We start from the raw sequence: 22,048 nt of genomic DNA on the forward strand, positions 1-22,048 counted from the left end.
AAAAAGTCTTCAAAGAAGCACATCATGTACAGCCAGGATTCTTCATAAATGAGCAGTTTAACAGGACGGCGTGCTGCGGCAGATGGCGTCTGACTGTACCTCGGCCACAGTGCCGTCCAGCCGAACGTGGAAGCCCAGTTGTCCCAGGCCATTCCTCCTCAGGGTCATATCCACCGTCTCACAGCCCACCGTCAACGACTGGAGGGGAAACGAAGAGGATGAAAAATTATTTACATTTGCAATTTGCATACAACACTAGAGCACTGCAGAAGGTGATTTTGATTTATTTTCATGTTTTCAATGCTTGTGATGACTGACTATTTGTAATCTCTAGGCTTCTTTCAATTTGAATAAAGTAAAAAAGCCTGAAAAAGGAAAATAAAATTCACCATTCTGTACATGGTGCAACAAGGGTGTTCTCAAATTTGAAGAGTACCAGGTGACGACACTTGATCATTTCAACCATCATTTGGGAACTTCATGAGCCTCCAATATGCATGTACAATATTTGGTACTATTAGAAAGATTAACTCATTTTTTTTACATCTCTGTTGGATTAACATAAAAGGTCACCAGAGTCTCTGCAATCTCCATTTTCCAGGAAATAATTCATCAAATTTTGCAAGGATTAACTCAATCTGAAATGTCTGTCATCACGGTTATTTGCAGTTGCACCTCTTCATTACAAAGGTAAGCTATGGTAATGTGGTGACATATAATTATGCTGTAGAATATACTGAAATACATTTAATGGGCCTGGTTTGTAGTTGGGAAGGTTACAGGACTTTTACAGAATGACCAGATTGTCCAGGACCATTCACAAAGGACCCTTTGCTTTATGTAATTGTCTGAACATCTGCCATATGTTCTTCCTGAGTAGGAAATTAGTCTTTGAATTTCCAGTTTTTCCAGGACGCTTGGGAAACCTGTCTGGTGATGAAAAATAATTCCAACTGTGGAAATCCCCTGGGTCTTTATGCTTCAAAGCAGGTATAAGACGACAAATTGGCCAAATGTTAGACAGGTGTTGCAGTCTTGAAGTCTATGAAGACAACTGATTTTCAAGACACAGCTGTCATAAATCATATGTTAATAGAAATATGACTTGCTGAACTTTAACCAAGTCCTTTGAAGGTCTAATTGTAAGGAGTAATGGAACAATTACCACATCAATAACATATCTCTCCTATCAGTCTGAAATTTAGTAACTGCTGCTCATATAGTTGTACTGAACAGACCGAGGTCAAATAGTTCAGATAATTAATTGATTTTAATCTGCATAAGCACCAGGCAGGCGGGGTTTACTGTGCCAAAACAATTCAGACACAGTCAGGTAAGTTGTCAATCACATAAAAGTATTCTAAACTAACTTCAAAATACTTTTCTGTGATAGTCTAACCTTCTTAGCACTCATTTTATTGTCTTAAATGGCAAACCCCACCTTTCCTGGCACCTAGGTAAGATAAATTAAAAAGCCAAATATTTACAAATGCTAGTTAACCCATGCCTGGTATTGAAACAAGTCCCTTAATGGCTTGAGTTCAAGTATCCTGATCCATTTTTCTGAAAGTAAAAGAGATCTTGTGAAGCTCTTAGATCTTCTGGTTCTAAATTTATGAAGTACAATGCAGTCCATTAGGTAGCTATATTTCTCCTTATTACAGGCTTTCAGCTATGCAAGGTGATATATAGGTTTCAGTATAGTACATACTATACACACAAAGTTTGGCCCTTGCATGGTGACTAAAGGTTTATATGGCCACAGCACCACACAAGTTGCCCGTCCCTGTTATGTATCCTGGGAAGTCTAAATCCATTTTTGGTGACCTGAAATGCCGAAAGCCCCAAAAGCTTCACATCCCCTTGTCTGTTGTCCCCATTGTTCTAGAGTTGAATTTGCAAGCTCCGCCCTCTCACCTTTAACCTCTGCACCACCTCCCTGATGTCCTGGGCACAGCCCTCTGGGACACGCACTGCGATGTGGTCTCCTCTGCCGTAGAAGATCTTCAGTGACAGCCGCTCCGGTGTCCAGCCAATCACGTCAGCACAGAAACAGTTAAACACCACCTCTTTGGTGGAACAGTCTATCAGGAGGACGTACTCAGCTGACAAACCCAACGCACAGGAGATCTCAGTCCCACCCCCGCTGAAGTCCTGGGCCAGCGCCCTCCAGGCTACGGCCCCCGCAGCTCCCAGCTCCGCTCCCTCTCTCGCCTTCGAGCGCTCACGTTTTTTCGACGCGAGCGAGATGAGGTTGTTCAGTTTGCCGGCAGAGTCGAGCGGCGTGCTGCTGACGTAGTTCTCGGCCAGGTCACGCAGGTACTCCTGCCGTGTGCGCGTCGCCATGGTGTGGAACTTCTCCGACTTGTGTGCTGCCGTCTCTGCATTGATGACTTTGGCCAGTAGGAAGTTGCGAAAGGTTTCCGGGTCACGGAAGGTCACGCCGCTGGGGATGGGCGGGCCGAAGGGGGGCACATCCTTCATTCGTGTCACAGCAACACTGAAGGCAAAGGAGCGACAGAGGCGATTTGAAGAGCAGCATGAGAAATGATAATCACTAGAAATTCTACTATAGTTGTGTGTATATGAACATGTGTAGGAGTGTGTTGTGCACCATCCGTCTACCTGTAACAAGTGTTTTCAGAGCAGGGATTGTGCACACGGACGATCACAAAGACGTGCTGGAAGTGTGAGCGAATATTCTGAGGTGTGAAAGGCTGCGCTCCAGGCTCCTGGAAGATTATGGTGACGATGTCGTTCCCTATGTGCCTCTTCCTCAAGAGCTGAGGAGAGGAGGGGAGGAGAGAGGAGAGGAGAGGAGAGGAGAGGAGAGGAGAGGAGAGGAGAGGAGAGATGTCAAGGATGGATTGCCAAGAAGAAAAAGTAAAAGATGTGAGAGTGAGAAACAGACAGAGTAAAGAGAGAGTAAATCAGAATGAGAGTACCATGAAGAGAGAGAGAGAAAGAGGAGATGAGTGTAAGAGGTAAAATGAGAGGGGGACAGAGAAAAGGGAATGGAGAGAAAGCAGGGAGATAAAAAATACAAATTAAAATGAGTGAACGACAATTGGCACTGACACTATTGACTCACTAAACGACCGAGAGAGGGAAAGAGAGAAAGACCGACTGGGGAAGTGAGAGATGGAGAGATACACAACTGTTAGACAGCAAACCAAACAACAGCTCTTTATGTAATTTGTTTTTTTGAATATTGTGCGACTGACTGCGCTGTGTGCAGCTATTTGTGTCTGTGTGTGTGCTGGTTTGTCCGTCTATCTGAGTTTGTGTAGGAGACATGGCACAGGCTGTGTCTGTGTTACAGCGCTTGCCAATCCTCTCTTTATCTGCAGAGGGAAGTGTGAAAGTATCAATTATGTAATCCAGCCCACTGTTTGGACACTCACATATAGACACGTTCTCCAGTGTGTGTTACCGAAGCTTTTAGGAGCATCCTTTGTCCATACTAGGGCTGCACGGTTTTGGCTAAAACAATAATCCAGATTATTTTGTAGTAGATGTAGTGATTACAAACATCAATCTTGATTATTAGTCTTGATCATTTGAGGAAGATAATGATTTTACCTCACATTTTGCATCTTATATGAACATCCTGACTATTTTCCACTATAGCAGACACTGAATAAAATGAAATGCTTCAATATTGCTGATAAACCAAGATTCTACTATTATTAACCGTGGAAACTAAAACTGAGACATACAATAATACACACTTGTGTAGTCCTAGCTCGTGCTCTCCCCTTCCTCTCCTCCTCTCTCCGCATGTAAGAGCCTTTATAACAACTCTACTTCAGCTCCACTCCTCTCATGCCTCCCTTCACCCACTGCAGGTTGTTCTTTACATGGCAGATGCTGCCACCTAGAGGTAAATCTGAGGATGTGGTGACTCTTGCTGCTGCAGTCGCTACGCCTCTGGATGGAGTTATTGTGCCGTTTCTAAACCTTTACTTTCTGATTGAAGAGTTGATACCAATGTTTGCAATAATGTTCAAGCACACTCGTATAACCTGCTCACCTCAACATGCGAGATTCTAACATTATTTGTTTACTCGCTTTTTACAAGGTGTTTTACAAGCGGCTTGATTTCAATAACAGACAAATCATTGCTGTATGTATGTTGCTGTATGTATAGTTCTCTGGTTCATCAGGTTTGTTTAGTTTGATAATCAAAACATACAACAAGGAACAAATGACTTCAACCTCCACCACAGCCTCCACTCTTGTACAGTGATAGGCCGACACATTAAAAGTGTATAATCACGAGCACCCACAAGGCCTGCCTGAGCACAACATGTGCTCACCCACGTGAACCTCTCACGCAAACACTTATGCAAACTATTAAAAATACACACACACACACAAAATGTTACCTTACACACAGGTCACTCACACACACACAGCCCACGCTGTTAACACACAGCACCCAAGAGAATATGTAGGAAGGCAGCTTTATTTAAAGAAGCAAAGAGAGAGAGAGAGAGAAAAAAAAACCTAGGGACTACTGAACCCCACCCAGCCTTGATCCAGTTATGAGAATGAGACAGACGGAGAGCGAAAGAAAGAGCGAGAGAGTAAGAGGACAGAAAAGCCCAGTGACAGAGAACAAAGACTCTATAAAAACAACTAGAGGCAGAATAAAAGAGGAAAGACACACAAAAACAGGAGGGCGACACTAGTCATGAGGTTCCATTTAATGAATGCTTGGAATAGTTTTATGCCGCTGGGCAAAAGACAGAGGCTATAACTAACCACAGCTACACTTTGCAAGGCTTTGGGTGACAGCAATGGACTTCTGTCACGGATGTGTGGATACTCTCTCCCTAGCTTTCCCTCTATTTGCCAGCTGTATACATCAGGGCTTGACCTGTTAAACACACGTTTCTCTGGTGTGGGAGTCAGGCAGTAGTGCACCTGGGCAAGCTCTTACCTGCTGTGGGTTGTTGGGCATGTACGGCAGCATGGTGGACACATGGAACATGACTTCATAGCCCTGGTAGGTGGTGTACAGGGAGTGGGTGCCGGTCGAGTCCGCTGGAGCAGGGAGGAGGAGGAGGGAAGATGATTAGATAAACAGAGAGAGAGAAGCTTTACTTTTATGTCAGAATTCTTTACTAACAGAAGAAACAGCGTGAAATACTATGGGTGAGTTGAGAGAGAGTCCAAATACTTTCTCTTTCAAGCAGATGCATGGACTGTTTCCCAGAACTCATGGGAACTGACATTGTACAGGGAATCCTTACAGCTGAAAGTAAGATGTTTTGCTTTTTCCCCGGCCAGTGACTCTTGGGATTGGGCATTACTTATGAAGACTTACTCTTGGTGTCGAGCTGGGCAGCATACTTGGCGAACCCTTTGAGAAGCACCTGCTCCCCCAGCAGCTCCAAGAAGGCAGAGAAGGCGGGCGACGCCTCTTCGTTGTTGTACATCTCCTCCTCTGTGCTCTGGCCCGCGCGGCACAGCAGAACGCCCACCTTGTGCTTCTGACTTAACTACAAGGCGGGGGAAGATAACATTCACATTAAAATCAAACACACACACACAGCTGAAACGCCACATTCTGAACCTTGTGCTTCTGACGTAACTCAATGTCAGGACAGATGTTACAGATCAGCGTCTAAACTGAATGTAAACGTGGGGGCGCATTTTATAGACATTCATAGACAAACGAGTGTGACTACGTGGTTGTGTACACCACCTGCACAAACACAAGCATGCCCACTCCTGGCACAACACCTTCTCCACCTTGCACTTCACCCTCCACTAAGTGAGAGATGAGATAACACGGCTAAACAGTAAAGCTTTTAGGGTTACGCACTCATGTACAAACACACCACACCCTGCTTCACACAGCTTTCATTGCCCTCAGTCCAACTTTGTACTTTGCACCAACGTTGAATAAATCATGAAGGTTTCAAACACCCTCACACACTCTACCTGTCATTATGCCATATGCCCCCATATTACTGTGAATCCAACTTTACATTTTAACATTTAAGTCATTTTAGCTTTATCCAGAGTGACTTAAACTGAGTGAGCAGGTAGGCATTTTGTGTCTTGCTCAAGGAAGCCTCGACAGGACACATGGCTGACTTTCCAGTTTTCTCTAACCTCTAGGCTAAACTGCCGCCCCAACTTATAATAGGAACAACTTTATACAACTAGTTGCTGAATTTTTGTGACCACTTCCATCATCTGTAACTACATGATGTCGATACATTACCTACCGCCAATAGAGATAGTAGTGGATATAGTAACCTTAATCAGCTTCTCTCTACAACATATAAAGCTTTATTACACCCATTCAAAAAAAATGCAAATGCAGACACGCGATCCTCAACACACAGACAGCAGCTCTTGAACTCACCCCCTGCTCGTCCAGTTTGAGGAGCTGCTCGGTGACCTTCGGTGTGCTGAGAGCGAGTCTCAGACAGGAGACGTTGAGCTCGGGGACCACCTGCTCCAGGACCTCCTTGAGCTGCAGACCCCGCACCGTGCCGTGCCGCCCCGTAGATGCCACCGCGTCCTCTAAAATGGAGCCTCGCAGGGTCACCAGCTGTGTACAAGGATTGTTAAACTGTAAATAATCCACATTAAACATAATAAATCAAAGGGAATATTCTATTCTGATGAATCAGTAAGCAAATAAGTAGGGAGGAATAGTGGAACATGTGACAGGAAGACATACCAACACGCTTTGTGGCCAATCAGTAATAATTATAATAATATGATACTTATTGATCCCTGTCCTCCTCCACAGAGAGGGTTAGGGTTTGCCAACACATGGACGTCTGGCTGTAGGATGGTCTCACTAGTCATTACAGTACCCTTCTACCCTTCTTCTAAACTTTCATTCTCCGTCACACAGACTGCAAGTTCTCAGTGTGGAGGATTTTAAATCCAGCTGTACTGAGAATTAATATTCTCCTCAGTTTTCTGCTGCCACAGAGTGCTGCTCCCTGGACAGGGGCAAGTGGCCTACTTCAAAACAGTGGGACTATAATAATCTCAGCTACAGATGGGAGGAGTAGGCTGCATTTTCTTTTTACCACCCACCCACACAAACACACACACACAGACACACACAGAGACACACGCATCCACAGGTTCATTAAAAATGCAAGTCAGACTCCGGAGCTGGCAGGGGCCACAGAGATAGTTGAACCTCACAGTCTGGAGTCCGCCACAGGGAAATGAAACCTGATTGACAGAGCTGAATTTATAGAGCTATGGTTTTAACCAGTCAGGTTCTGTATGACACTGGAGTGAGTGACTGCAGTATGCTGAGCTGGAATGTCTATGTAGAAGGGTATGTGTATGTATACATGTGTGATGGAGGGAGGGAGAGAGAGATAGAGGGGGAGTAAGAGAGGAGAATAAGAGAGTCTTTCCACCTCGCTGTGTCAGCACTATTGCACAGAATTAAATGACAGACGTAAGGGGGAGAGATATTTGAGAGCAGTTGCGGCTTGAGTGGGAGAGAATAAAGTCTGCAATCAATCTCTCTCTCTGTGGGAACAGTAGGCCTGGGTGTGCTGGCTGTCTGTGAGCTGAGCTCTGTGTACTTAGATGGCGGAGCGGCTCCATTGTTGTACCAGAGCTAAGGTGATGAGGCCAGGCAGCCATGTAATCCAGCTAAAAACAACACAGCACCAGCCAGCCAGAGGAATACGCTGGCTAAAGACTGCATGAATACTCAGAACAGAATGAGACACTGTTTGTTTGTGTAGCCTAACCTAGAAAATGTTGGACAGGTGCAAATAAAATACTGAATAAAGCAACCTAACTATTCATAAAGAGCTCATACTCCCTAACAAAGACTACAATGTTTTGACTCATCTAATGCCCAGCATACACTGAACAACAAAAGACAGAATATTTCTAAAATTGCTTCTGTGATAACTCCACTCCTGGGGTTTGATCTGTGCCTTCTCAAAAAACATGAACACTGGCAATGTAATCAGCGCTGTCCTGACACAGTTCAGCAGTATTGATATCAAACAGGTTTGATTGGATCAGATAAGCAAAGCTGCACGATTGTGTAGTGTGGCAGTGTAAAGACTTTTTGAGAACGATTAAAAAAGACACAAGATTGAGAAAGAGGTTCCTAATATTTTTTTAGGCTTTCTAATCTACACGTAATGCAAAGTCATCCATACCCCAAACATATAAAAAAGTAAGTTGAAAAGTTAAGTAGGGCGCTTCGGTGATGAAGCAAATCCCATGAGAGCAAATTAACTGTCTGTAGGCGAGTCAGGTGTTGGAACTAATCAAAGAGGGACTGCACAGAATCTCAACAAGCTCTTTGTAATCCACTTCCCATCGTTTTCAACATGAAAAGTATTTGACCCACTGAAGTGGACCAGCGGTTGGGTGTGCATCCTATCAGAACAGGCCAAACGCTTTGGCCTAGACATTGTTTGGCTTGGCTTTGCCGTGCTAGGCCTGGGCAGGTGGAATTTTCCACTGGCAGAGGAGACAGAGAGAGAGAATGGAACGAGGAGGTGAGGGGGAAGAAGGGGAGGTCAAAAGGGTAAAGGGTGTTACGGAGCCAGCGAGGGCCACTGGGACACAGGGAGGACCGGGCAAAAAGGAAAATGGCCAGAAAAAAATGTGCACACACTGTCTCACTGATTCATGGCTCATCACATCCACACATAGACAGGCACAAACACACCCGGCCTGTAGACTGTGCGTACCTCGCTTGTTCTGACAATGAGGCGGTACTGGTATTGGTCCTTCAGGTCTTTGGTGTCATCCAGTTTCTCCCTGCGGACGCTCATAGCCACCGGGCCCAGCTTTTCATCCGTCCCAAAGTAGTTCAAGTGCTCTGGCGAGACACAGGGGGAGACAGAAGACAAGGTTAAGGTTCATCTTGAGGAGAAAGGGGGGTTCGTTCACATGTTTTCACGAGGCCTTGTGTTGCGACAGTATCTATAGATGGATACGTCAACAGATGAGAGGGGATGGAGTGAGGGAGAGGTTTTAAAGACGTTAAGAGAAAGGCAAGAGTGAAACCTTCAAGAGACAAAGATGAAAGACAGACGGTAGCAGCAAAAGTCAGGAGCTTGATGCCAGAACAAAAGGCTGAGTGGCAGGAAAGACAGAGGAGGAGGCGGAGCTACAGCAAGTGAAGGACAGAGTCAGGCCATGACATTGTGCATACACATTATCTAGTAATCAATACTCAATTACAAAATCAATTTTACTAGCATAAGACATAACCTGAGGACAATGATTATTGCTCCCAAGTAAAGGTGAGGATTGAATAGTTGTGCGTCAGTACAGTACCCTGGTCAGTACAGATTTCCCCACTCTTGTGAGGCTTCACTAAATCTGAGAGATGGTTGACACATCTCATAATAAAATACATATAAATAAACTGAATCATGGTTGTACTTTGTTCCAAAGAATACAAAATGAATGAATAATGCTAAGTGAATCGCATTAATTTCAATCACGCTGCCCTAACCATCGCCGTATGACAACAAATACAGACTCAATCTAGTGAAATATTGGTCGCCCTGTCTCTTAGGTGTAAGCTTTTGCAACCTTGCCCCACCTCCAAACTGTTTTGACTGTTTGAAATTACTGATTAAATACATTTAGCCTAGATGTTAAACAATAGCTGGATTATACTAAAAAGGAACAAATTTATCCTTACTCTTGTTATTCCAGGAAATGAAAGAAATGTGGTATTTAAATTTTGCAGCTTATTAGCAGCATTAGCATGACACATTCATACATTAAGAGGCTGTGACAAACATAAGCTATCTACACACTTTACAAGCATCTTGCATGTCCGCCTCTAAAGCTCCACGGCTAAGCCAAGCTAATGCCATGGCCATGGGCTGTGTGGGAGTTAAAACACAAATTCACAAGACACTTGGGGAGGAATCTAGCTTGACAAGTATTCCTCTTCTATCCCCCCTCTAACTAGAATGAGCCAGAATGCTGTATAATTTAGGAGGCTCAGGCCTGCTTAGCTTCCACGCCATGTCCTGTGGTGAAAATGTCAGCTTTTTGATGAGGCTTTCTGACGTGCACATAGGGCACATCACAGTACTCACACACACACACACACACGCACACACGCACACAAACACACACACAAACACGGCCGATAACTCATGTGCCACAGTCGCGTTCTGGGGGACAGCTAAGCTGGAGAGGAGTCAGCGGATGAACATATTTTTGGAATGATAACCTTTATCTGTGTGGCTGCAGGCATGTCTCTCTCACACATACTGCAGACACACACACACACGCATGCTTGCTTGCACACATGCGCTCCTAACAGCATCTGTCACTAATTAGGGTGCAGGCAGATGATGCTTGCCAAGGGGAAGTTTCATACATGTGTCTGAAGAGGTGATGTTGACAAGAAATGCCCACATGCACGTGCACAGATAGGCAGAGATCACACGCGCACACACACGCACACACACACACACTCGTCTCTGTGACCGAAAGGAGCAGCACAATCAGAAGTGAGGTGTTACTACCCACACTGAAAACCAGATGTAAAACAAAGCTACACTGGCATACTATGTGAAGTGGTCATTCTGATCCTGCAGAAAGACAGGTGGTGTATCATCAGCTTGAGGTTTGCCAACAGTACAGCGGCAGGTACATGTGTAACAAAAACTCTGGGAGCGCTGCCAGCTTGGCCGACTGCACTCCACACAGGCCCAGCTGGACGTATACGGCCACAGGGTGAGAGGTGGAGAGCGATGCTGGACGGATGCTGGCAGGACAAACAAGATGCTGTCACATTCAAACTGACAGATAACGCAGTGTGAGACCCAAGTCAAGACAGTAAAAATGGGACCGGATATGTCCATGTTGTATGAGAAAGTGAAAGGAGGGGATCACGCTTCATGCATAACTCTCCGATGGTTAATTCATTAGTTCATTCATTTCACATGAGAGGATCTGTTACCGCTGCATTACTCTGTTGCAGCATGCGTTTGATTTATTCTTACAGTATGCATTGATTATGCATGTGTTAATGAGAATTAATGTTCCTTTTCCCCATTTCTCACCAGCTCTCAGAACATTTTCAACATTAGAGAATCAAACTGAATGAAAATTTATGTTATAATACTGCAATCGATAACCAAGTATAATAATCAGTTTCATTTCAATGTTTGACCAATCTGATTCTTGCATAGATGTCAGCAGACTGTTTTTTTTTCTTCATGTTTTTATGTATGGATTAAGTGTGATCTCTGTCTTAGAGTGAATGAGTTTGTTTTGAGTGTGTGTGTGTGTGTGTGTGTGTGTGTGTGTGTGTGTGTGTGTGTGTGTGTGTGTGTGTGTTACCTTTCGCATGGAAGTAGTCTCTGTAGTACCTGGCCCCCAGGTCTACATGTTCTATGCTGTAGAGTTTCAGTCTGTCCAGCCTGGTGACCTGCTGTTCGATAGGCACCTCTAGCACCGACACGCTGGCGTTACTCCTTCTCAGCCAACCCCTTGCTCCCTCTCCTCCCTCTCCTCCCCGCTCCGCTGAGGAGCTGAGGAAGCTGATGTTGCGTTCCCCATGGCCCCCCGTCTCGTTGAGGAAGTGGGGACAGCAGAGGAGCAGCGGGCTGGAGCTGTGGGCTCCTGAAGGCCCGTCCAGAGGTTCAATGCCCAGGGAGGGTGTTGTGGATCTGGGGTCGAGGCTCAGGGTCAGATCCTCAGTGCTGGAGTAAGTCGGGTCCATCGGAGCCGAGGATCTGGAGACGGACAGGGACACCGAAGCAGCGGATGCCCCCGTAGCGGTGTTCCTCCTCTGGGCCACGTAGCCGCGCTGAGCCGCCGCCTCGTGGAGGTCAAACAGAATACTCTGAGCGTCGTAGTGGACAAAGCTCTTGGGGCACACCCACGGTTTATAGGAAGCATCTGCTGAACTCCGCCCATCCTCACTAGCCTCCCCTTTCCCTCCGTCCAGCTCCCCTCTACTCGAGCTTCGAAGCTTCCGGAACAAAGAGGAGGTGCCCAGCGACGACTCCGTCCCTCCGCTTTTCTTTCTCACTCTGTTCTCAGCTCCCTTTGTCCCTTTGTCCTCCCCACCTGGTGTAGGAACAGGTGAAGAACCAGAGGGGAGGGGCATGCTTGGTGATGAGTCTGGAGCGCGCAGCAGCTCTCCAAGGCGTACGGGGGCGGAGCTGCGCTGGTCGGGCCTCTCCTGGTGGAACTGGCTTAGCATGTCGAAGAAACTCTGCTCAGGAATGCCCTGGATGTCGATGGAAGAGGTGCTGCCATATTCTCTGAACAGGATCCCCATCCCACCACCTCCTCGACCCTCCACCTTGGAGCAGAAACAGGAGAGGATATTCATGTTGTTGGTGAAAAATCTCAGTGGATACAGAGTACATCTCAACTTTAATACAGAGAAATTACACAGAATGAGGAGAAAATTTGAGACTCACCTCATTCTCATCCTGTTCACTCAGTGTTACTTCACTGTTGGAGCGCTGCCGCAATGGAGGGAAGACGCGTAGGTTCAAAGGCGAACCTCTCTCGCCTCCGAATCCTCCGCCGCGGAACTCTACATCCTTGGACCATCGCCGTGGCAACCTGGCCACCCCTCCCCGCACCAGCCCGATGTCAGACGACAAAACAGATGAGGAAACGGAAGTGGAGCAGTCATCTGCGTGGTGATTGCTGCCACTCTGCCCATTTTCAAGCAGCGACTCCCGGGAGTGCTCGCGGCGCGGGGGCCACTCTGCAATACGGGCACGCACGCCCATTTTGGGCACTGAGACGCGAGGTTGGATGGCCGGGTCTGTGGGGGCGGGGGCCGGGTGGCCATTGGGGGTGTGACGGAACGGAGTATGCCCTCCTCCTCCTCCCCCGTCCAGGAGGTCTGAGGAGGTGCAAGTGACCCCTCTGTCTCTGTAGTTGTTCATGGCGCCCCAGGAGAGCTCAGGGCAGGGCAGAAGGCAGGGGGGCAGGGAGGGGGCATCCCATGTCAGGAGGGGTGCTAGGGAAGAGGAAGAGGAGGGGCCCCACACACACTCTGCTGATACTGCTACGGCCTCCAGCTCCCAAACACATCGCTTTTAACGTGTAGGGTGGAAAGGGCTTCACTGGTCCAGCAAGGACCAGCTTGTGTCAAAGGTCGTCCTCTTCTTCTTGAACTATCCGTCTAATGCAGATCTAAGGAAGAGAGGGAAAAAAAAAGAGAAAAACAATCATTAGAATAGATTTGAACCTCAGAAACCCAGCACAAAATAATCAGAAACTAAAACTGTAAGATTCAGAATTATATTTCAAAAATTACAGAGCTCATGTGACCCAAATTCACTCCACAGGCCCACAAAGCAAATGGGAGCATTGAACTCTGAAAAGAGCAAGTCACTCAACCGTAAAACAGCATGTGTAAGACTGATAAGAGAGCGAGAGAGACAGACAGAGAGCAAGAGAGAGAGAGAGAAAATAAGGTGAGGGGATATGACAGAGGATTTCTCCCGTTGAGGCTAATCTTCAGGAGGCTGACAAGGGATATTATTATCACACAACTGCGCACACGAGTGCATGCGTGTGAACACACAAACACCCACTCACCCCCACAGGATGGTGAGGCTATCTCCGCTTTGCTGCAGATTAAAACCATTGGAGCACTTGGCTAATATTATCGGACTAGAAATAATACAGATCCAAATAGAGGAAATGTATGTATCTACAGACACAATTTAAACTCTCTCTTACACATACACACACACTTTGATGCTGTGTCATATTCCACCCGAGTAGACAGGCAGCAGCAATAATGCCACTCACGTCTCATCTGTCATTTGGGAGAGTGCCCAAGGTGATGACATATATGTGTTAGAGTATCTCTGCTATGCACCTGGTGTCAGGCTGGTGTGTGTGTGTGTGTGTGTGTGTGTGTCAGTCAGGCTGGTGTCAGGTGGGAAGCTCTGTGTGCTTGTGCGTGCCCATGTATATGTGTATGTGCTTCAGTAAGCGAGAGAGAGGTGCGTGCAGCGGCGCTGATAGGTTTAGTGGCGGTCCAGACATGACTGGACTCATGTGACTGACTTTGTAGTCAGTGGGTCAGCCAGGGAGAGAGCTCCACATGGCTGTGGCTGTGTGAGAGAGAGAGACTGAGAGAATGAGTGAGTATGAGAGAGAGAGAGAGAGAGAGAGAGAGAGAGAGAGAGAGAGAGAGAGAGAGAGAGAGAGAGAGAGAGATGGAAGCCCTCCAAGCTAGGCAAAACAACAAACAACTACTTTGTGTAGTTAATGGGCTTTGAGAAGGGGAGTTGAATAAGGACTTCAGGAGAGACAGAAAAGGGGGAGAGCACAAAGTGACACAACAGCTGGGGGGGTAGTGGGGTGGGTGGGGGGAGTGAAGCCAGAAATAGAGTGATTGGACAGAGTCGAGAGAGAGCAAGGAGGAGAGCAGTAAATTGCTCAGTGAACCACAATGGCTTGCCTTAATATGACAGTCGCATAGAATCAAGTCTTCAAAAACCGCCGGCCTTTCCTTGTAAAGACTCTTCGGTTTACTTGTTGTATTTTATCTCTCTCATTAGGTCTCATTTGATTTCTTTTCCAAGCACCGTTCTCTTACATGATCGCTCTACGGTCACAGGAATATTGTCACGCCACTTCGGCTCTGACCCTTGCACTCCTTCTGATTGGTTAGTTGTTATTTTTGGTGATCTAGGAATTTAAGCTCATTCTGCTGTTGAACTCACTGTAAAGCCCCCCGCAGCCTGTGTGTGTGTTTGCTCTTTGGTTACGGGCCCAGAAAAATTTTCCACATCATGGGCAAGTTCTTTCTTTCTGGTCTGCAGCCTCGGTCGTTCAGTGTGTGGAGGACGGCCAGTTACCTGCCCCTGCATCGAATTTCAGGCTCCAAAAACGCTCTTGCAGTGTCAGAAATTTCCTGGCATAATCGTGTAGTGTGGCTGGTGTTACGATGTGGTTATGACTATTTTCCACTGAGTGACCATTAAGAACACGGCAGGTAATGGCGATATGCTGGCACACCGGTCCAGATGTAAACGACAAACATGTCAAATTTGACAAGCAGCCTCGTCACGCAGTATGACAACACAACAGGCTGCGTCTCACAGATTTACAAGGCTGATATTGAGATTTGTCCTAGCGTCCCAGAACACAATCCAAGATGCAATAAATTTAAAAGACGACGTAAATTGCACAGTCATTAGGGAGTTTAAGACGCTCTGGATAATGGCGTCAGCTAAATGTCTAAAATGTAAATGTACTTTTCCATCTCTGCTGCACTCAGATTCTGCTGCCAGTCTTTCAAGTGCTCCTCTTCCTTTCTCTTCTACTTTCTTCTCTATTCTTGAGTTTCTGTCTTTATAATCTCCTTCTCTATTTAGTTCTCCCTAGTCTCCATCCCTGGCCTAAAGCTTCTTTATCTCCGTAAGTCTCTCTCTTTAAACTGCCAAAGTTATTCAACTATCTACACTAAATTCGCTCAGAGGGCAAATGAACCTCTATCTCTGTTTTACCTTAATACAAAATGTACCCTTCATTTTTTTTTCACGCTTGCCCCTTTCACTCTTTCACCTCTTTATATTCCTGCATCATGCGATTCCTTTCAACAAGGCTCTCTTTAAATCCTCTAAGTTTCTGAATCCATTTAGCTTGTGTCAGTCCATCTTCTCATTGCCCATCCCATCTATCATCTATCAAACCTTCCTCTCATCCCATCCTTGTACCTGTTAGTCTGCAGCAGGACCTATGATCCAACCAATCCATTTCATTTCAGTCAGTCACAGTTTAATGAAGCTACTGGCAGCATCATTTTCTTCACGTTGTCTCCCGTTTATATATTTTACTATTCTATTTTAGTATTTTTTTTTTAAAGCTCTTTGTAAAATCAGCTTATTAGGTAAGTGCTACATAAATGTAGTTTTCATGACTATTTAAAAAAAAAAAAAAAAAAGGAGTTTAGATACTCAAGTTTTCCCTGGTAATAAATTTAAAAATCTGCATTGGACTTTCCGCAGGCATAAACAGTCCTACAATTCTTACTGCTCTGACAAAACTATGAGAAAGTAAATTCTCATATGACTCAACGACCACAGGCAACAAAAATGTGAACACACACACACACACACACACACACACATACACACAAAGATTTATTGGAGATGGCGTGGACTCAGACTGACAACTATTCATATCAAATTTAAACACTTTCATTGACACGCCCACATCACATGCCGCCAGGCCAACAATGTCTAACCCAGGGTTTCGAAATAGGCCGCAGCTACACTTGTCTGACAAGAGAAGCTAACAGACAGTCTCCATCCAGTGAGTTTAACAGCTCGCAGAAAGTGTACATTAGCAATTTAGTTATGGGAACAAAACTTTGCTTGCCTCACTCCAGCTGCGTGAGAATTATGCAATTGTCGAATCCTGGAGTGACGATCTATTTATGAAGTCCAATTTGCATAACGTTGAGCTTTTCATTGTCTCAAAACAGCTCAGAATGGTTTGTGTGTGTTTTATGATACACAATGCGTTTTATGAGTCCTCTATGCATTCAGTTTTGGCCCCAAGACTGCATTACTCATTCACACACACACGCACAGGCACCATCAACAAAACTCATTCACAGCTAACAAAATCCCCCTACAGTCATCCAGGCACACAAATGTATCATGTCTTTGTTTAGGAGAACCACAGGCACTTCCAGGCCAAAGGCTCCCGCTCTGATCATGCTTTCTCACAGAGAGCCTTTCCTCATCCGGAGGCCCGGCCTGATACACTATCAGGCCCAATCCCAGATTATCCGGCCCCAGCTGCAGGGCTGCAGAATGGCTTCATTATGTGTCCGAGGCGCCTGGTGAGAGAGGGAACGGAGGGCGTGCGATCTACTCTGTGCCAGTGACTTCTGTCGTGTCTCAGGGTGTCCGTGGCACACGGAAACTCAGCAAGGACCAAACCTGACTACAGCCAGCCAGACACAGTTAGATAGAAGAAACATAATACAGGGCCATTATACTATGGAGAAGAGGGGAAGGGCCAGATACACACCAGCCAAACATATTTAGGTGTAAACTGGTGCTTCATTGGTGGGATGTTAGTGTCAGGGAGGGGAGTGGAGGTGTTCCAGGTAAAACCCTACTTTCAATTAACAAACTTCTCCTAACTTCAGCACTGTAAAATTAAAAAAAAAAATTATTATCAATAAAGGAGCAGTTGAGAAGAAAGGATCAACCTCCATCAGCTACAGTAAGAATAGAACTTACAAAGCCCTCGGGCAGACATCCAGCTTTGGCCCAAACTTCAGAGGATGAAGCACAGGCATTTAATGGCTTTTAATTACTCACATATAGTAATTAGTCAGCTCTGTGATGTACCTCTCCTGCTCTCTCACTCCCCTCCCCGACTCTCCCTGTCTCTGCTTCCCTCCAATTCTCCCCATTCATCCTCATTCCCTCTCTATGTCGCTCCCTCCTTCCACGCCCGCTCTGACTAGCTGCGTATGATGCAGCCTTGGCCCATACACCACGAACACACACTGAGGCTGGTAATTACACTGAGTTAGATGATGGTAATGACAGAGTTAGCAGAGGAGTGCAGCTACCAGAGGAATGAGTGTACTCGGCACGGAGGTGCTGCCTGCTGGTATGTCATACCAACACAGGCAGACCTGAGATCAGCGTGGAGTGAACCTGTAGTGCAACTGAGAGCTTGTCAGAAAAGTAATGAATCAGGGATGAGGAGGGATAGGCCGATCACATGTCTCTCTCTCTCTCTTTATGCAAAACAGTGAGGTGTATAATTATATCTGACACTGAAGCAGGCAACTATGACAGTAGTTTCCGAATAATGCAGGATGTAAACCTCCTGTACAATCCACTGTAAATCCTCAACCATCAAATGAATGCAAAATCAAAAGGCAAACATGAACTGTTATAGTAGGTTTTTAAAAACCCTCAGAAATAAAGAGAGGTGCCCGCGGCATTCTACACAAGTAGTAATAACAGCTATGAGTTTAAATTAAGCAAACGATGCCACAGTGCATGCTAGATTAGGGGCTTGAAGAACAGATGGTGGTACATATGACTGGCAGACGGCAGACAGGGGCCAGAGTAGAGTGGGACACTATAATGCAGCACAGCACAGCACAGCACAGCACAACACAACGCTGGCTGGCAGCCTGGGGACAGCACATCAAGCATTCATCCCACCGCTGCTTCTGATGTAGCGGACAGACTGGGAGGTGCCATCAGGTCTGGAACGAGCCTGAATCAGGCCTATAACAAACAACAACAACCCCAGTTCATTCAGAGGTAAATACTAACTGAGGTTAGAGCCAGCTGAAGTGATGAATCACCAGACTACAATGACGAATTAAAAAGAAATCCAACATTGTTAAAGAAAAATACAAACATTAACAAATACTCTCAAGACAATGTCTGTTCAGCTCTACATTGCTGACGATGAAAAAGCTTGTTTCTGTTTTACCAGCCAGAGAAAATAAAAACCATAAGGTCTGTCTAAGAGTCTGAGGAAAGAGAAAGAGATCAGTGAGAAGCTAATAAGTAAATGCATTAGAAGTAAGTGGTGGAGGCGAAGTGTCTGGGGTCTTAAGTGTGGGTTCAGCGGCCCGGTGAATGCCAAAGGATGCAGAAAGTTCAGCTTCATTGTGCTGTGGAGTAGAGCAGTCTGGGAGGCTTATGGTGAGAGGCTGTCTCCTTCAGGTTCAGGATGACTGCCGGTGTCTGTCTTTGTTCTCCTGATGCGATCTTAGAGGCAAACTGCTTTGCCTGTACAATAACAGATAAGACAAACAAATCTGACTCCAGTGGCCAGTAGATGTGCCAAGTGGAGCGACAGCGCGCTGCTTCTCCCCAGCCGTGATTCTTGAACCCGGCTGTAGGAGAGCAGTGTTTTGGAAAATTGCCCCCGCAGCTAGAAAAATGTAAATACAATGAGGAGTCAGAGCAACTCCTCCACATGAGGAGTTTGGCCTTATTGCTCAGCCCACTCAAAATAATAATAGCAATTACAGCACAATTGTCCATACGCCATAGTATATATCAAAATAAGAGCTGTGTGCACACCTACTGTGGAGCCAATCCTGGCATGGGCCCGGGAGAGAACCTGGCTCTGAGAAATAAAAGTATCCCCGACCTGCCACATCTACAGCAAAATACTACAGGAAATACTACACTGAGAACAACTATGAAAAAGAGACTGTGTTAAAGGAAATAGCAGTCGAAGCCTCAAGTAATCATGAGCGAGACGTGAGCAAGTCTGCCATGGATAGACGGAGGCCTGCATTAACACACAGGCACACATCAGGTCCCCATGTTTCTCTGACTGTGGTCTATATTGGTCTTGTAAATCTGCCTGGCTTATCTGGAGGCGACACCCCCTCTTCAGACTGGGGCTTCACTATGCTACAGTCCTCTCCCCGTCTCCCTCCCTCCCTCCCCTTCCTCTCCACTCTCTTTTTCCCTCCGTCTTCTCCTCTGTCTCTCCTGACTCTGCTGTCATTGTCTCCATTGATTTCTGCCGGCATTGCTTTGCCGCACCTCTTTGATGTCACTAGTGTCACTTCCATCTGTCTGTCTGTCTGTCAGACTGTCCGTCCCACGACGCCGAAATCGCCCAAGAGGAGAAGAACCACGGGTTGGGGTGAAAAGAGCAAGACGCATTTGGCAAGTGTAGATTCAAAACACACACACACACACACACCGCCATCCATGCAACAAGTCTAATGATTTGCATCCAGTGGGATGATCACGAATCACAGCCCACATTCTCATTCATCATCATAATCATTCATTGGCTTGTTTGTGGGAGATGAACAGATGAACGGTGGTGAGAAAACAAGGAGGAGTTGAAGATGTGTAATTGCACCGTGAAAGAAACTTATCCTATCTGCGTTTGTGGTGTGTGTGTGTGTGTATAGTCCAATATAGTGACACTTCATCCAGATTTCATGAGGTTTAAAACCAATTTCCACAGTGCGACCAGAGGCTGTCATGTTCAACACCAGCACTGTTAACCCCAATCAAAACTTGCTTTGCAAAGAGAGTATTCATCGTTTTTCTTAGGCTGTTGAGCCCACTGCAATTTTTTAATAATTTAATCCACTGTGGTCTACTGCAATGTACAGTAGTACAGTGCACACCACTGTGTCAGTGTTTGTGAGTCTGACGAACAGAATCCCACACATCATTGGCATCAAGATAGTGGAAGATAATGGAGAGACAAAACAAAAGATGATTAAGATAAGACCATTAGATTAGAAAATTCTTATCGTATTAGACAGTCCTAAATGGAATCAATCCGTGGGTCTGACTGGATGGAATAAATAAGAGTGAATTCACACTTTTTTTTTTTTAAACTGCCAGTGCCAGTGCCATGAGCATCAAAGGGGAACGGACAGACTGCTTTTTTTGTGAGCCGACTAATCATAAGGAAGAGGTTGGGTTTCATGGTACATAGGCAGCTGACAGTTTACAACAACCAGAATGGAAATGGAGAAAGTACCGGAAGAAAAGTTGGTAGTTGTTACTTGGATCATAAAGAGTCAGTATGGGACACATCAGATGTGTTGCGGGAGTTTCCGTTTAGCGTTGGACATTGACTGTTTGCCGATAGCGGCAGCTAATGCAGCTGGCCTTTGTGGAAAAAAAGTGCACGTCGCACGACCTGCTTTTCATTATCAGCAGAAAATGCAATTGAGGAAGCGCTTTTTCTAGCAAAATAGTGGAATAGTGTGAGTACACCATAAGTGGGACAGCTCACAACTGTGCTGCAAAAAATATCCAGTTTATTAAGCCATTTAGTCTTACACTGAGTCATAGAATCTTATTTTTCTTAAAACAAGTGAAATATTCTGCTGATGAGGAGAGATAATTCCCCTTGTTTACAGTGCAGTTTCACTTGTTTCTAGAAACAAATGGCAGTATCTTGAAATGAATTACAGAATAAAGCAGATCACTCCAGTAGTATCAAGAAAATGACACTTCATTCAAGAACATTATAGAAACAAGATGATCTGCATTGGAAACAAGTGAAATTATCTCACCCCATTTCACTTGTTTAAAGAAAACTAAGATTTAAAGAATAAATACTCCAAGATATGCAAAGTTGTACAGAAAGCAGGTCTTAGCATATTTTTAGATAACTCTGCAGCCCTATTCCTCTCACCTTCATATCACCAGACCCAGAGGGACTGAGAGGACGCAGGCAGACCGGGTTGGGCTGACTCTCTGAAGACCAGATCAACCACAATGTTTACAATCCTCTCTCTATCTCCCTCTCTCCCCCCACACATACACGCCTCCATGCAGCACTACTAATGGATACATGTGCAAAAACAAACGCACAACATGTTCATGCCACCCACCCCCACAAACAAATAAAAACAAACACAGTGAGCTAACATACTGGCACTGGCAGACAAATACAAATAAGTTGCAGATACCACTGGCCGATTAGAAGAGAAGTGCTTACATTATTGGAATCAACAAATTTTGGAAAAATTGATCCAACAGGCTCTGGTCCATGGAAAAACAATCACAAACCCAACCATAAAACTTTTTGTATGCATACATAGTGTTTCATTGTTTTTGAGTAAACTGAATGCTACACAGTCTGCCAAGCTCTCATCACCATAAATCTGATTAAAATGTACCACATACAAGCATCTCCTTCTCAGACACACACACACACAAACACACACACACTGATATGTCACATGTACTAATTTTACCTCCTCCAGGCTTCAGCTGTGCAGGTGTGGCCCGAGTGTTTGCTGACACGGTGCAGGTAATGAAGCTCCTGTTTTTCACCCTAATGGAGGAAAGGAGAGAGATGATCATGTTAAGATACAGCTGCCCGGTTTTCAGTGTTAAACAGCATCATTGGATTTTCTTCATGGAAATAAGCTAAACTCTACGGCCAGTCTTTGGTGAATGAATTAAACAGTTAATTCCAGTATTACATTCCTACTGTTACTGTTTCCTACTATTACATTTCATGTAAGCCGAGTGGGTTGTAGTAATAAGTGTGTGTGCGTGTGTGTGTGGGC

General features: G+C 45.4%; 1 protein-coding gene across 1 annotated transcript in view; it reads right to left on the reverse strand.

Moving 5' to 3' along the window:
* sipa1l3 (signal-induced proliferation-associated 1 like 3) overlaps positions 1 to 21,805 on the reverse strand; it is a 35,595-nt gene extending 13,790 nt beyond the window's left edge. Inside the window, exons 1-10 of the mRNA XM_071536570.1 lie at positions 21,731 to 21,805; positions 12,432 to 13,161; positions 11,341 to 12,310; positions 8,715 to 8,845; positions 6,383 to 6,571; positions 5,333 to 5,507; positions 4,946 to 5,049; positions 2,626 to 2,783; positions 1,918 to 2,500; positions 100 to 198 (exon numbers count right to left, since the gene is read on the reverse strand). Of these exons, the coding sequence (XP_071392671.1) occupies positions 100 to 198; positions 1,918 to 2,500; positions 2,626 to 2,783; positions 4,946 to 5,049; positions 5,333 to 5,507; positions 6,383 to 6,571; positions 8,715 to 8,845; positions 11,341 to 12,310; positions 12,432 to 12,911 (2,889 nt within the window). The 5' untranslated portion in view covers positions 12,912 to 13,161; positions 21,731 to 21,805. The remainder of the gene's footprint in view (positions 1 to 99; positions 199 to 1,917; positions 2,501 to 2,625; positions 2,784 to 4,945; positions 5,050 to 5,332; positions 5,508 to 6,382; positions 6,572 to 8,714; positions 8,846 to 11,340; positions 12,311 to 12,431; positions 13,162 to 21,730) is intronic.
* Positions 21,806 to 22,048: the final 243 nt, after the last annotated feature.

Source organism: Centroberyx affinis, unplaced genomic scaffold (assembly GCF_046629955.1).
Source record: "Centroberyx affinis isolate AG114_WGS23_722 - 3 ecotype Tasmania unplaced genomic scaffold, CSIRO-AGI_Caff_v1 ptg002907l_1, whole genome shotgun sequence".
Classification (NCBI taxonomy): domain Eukaryota; kingdom Metazoa; phylum Chordata; class Actinopteri; order Beryciformes; family Berycidae; genus Centroberyx; species Centroberyx affinis.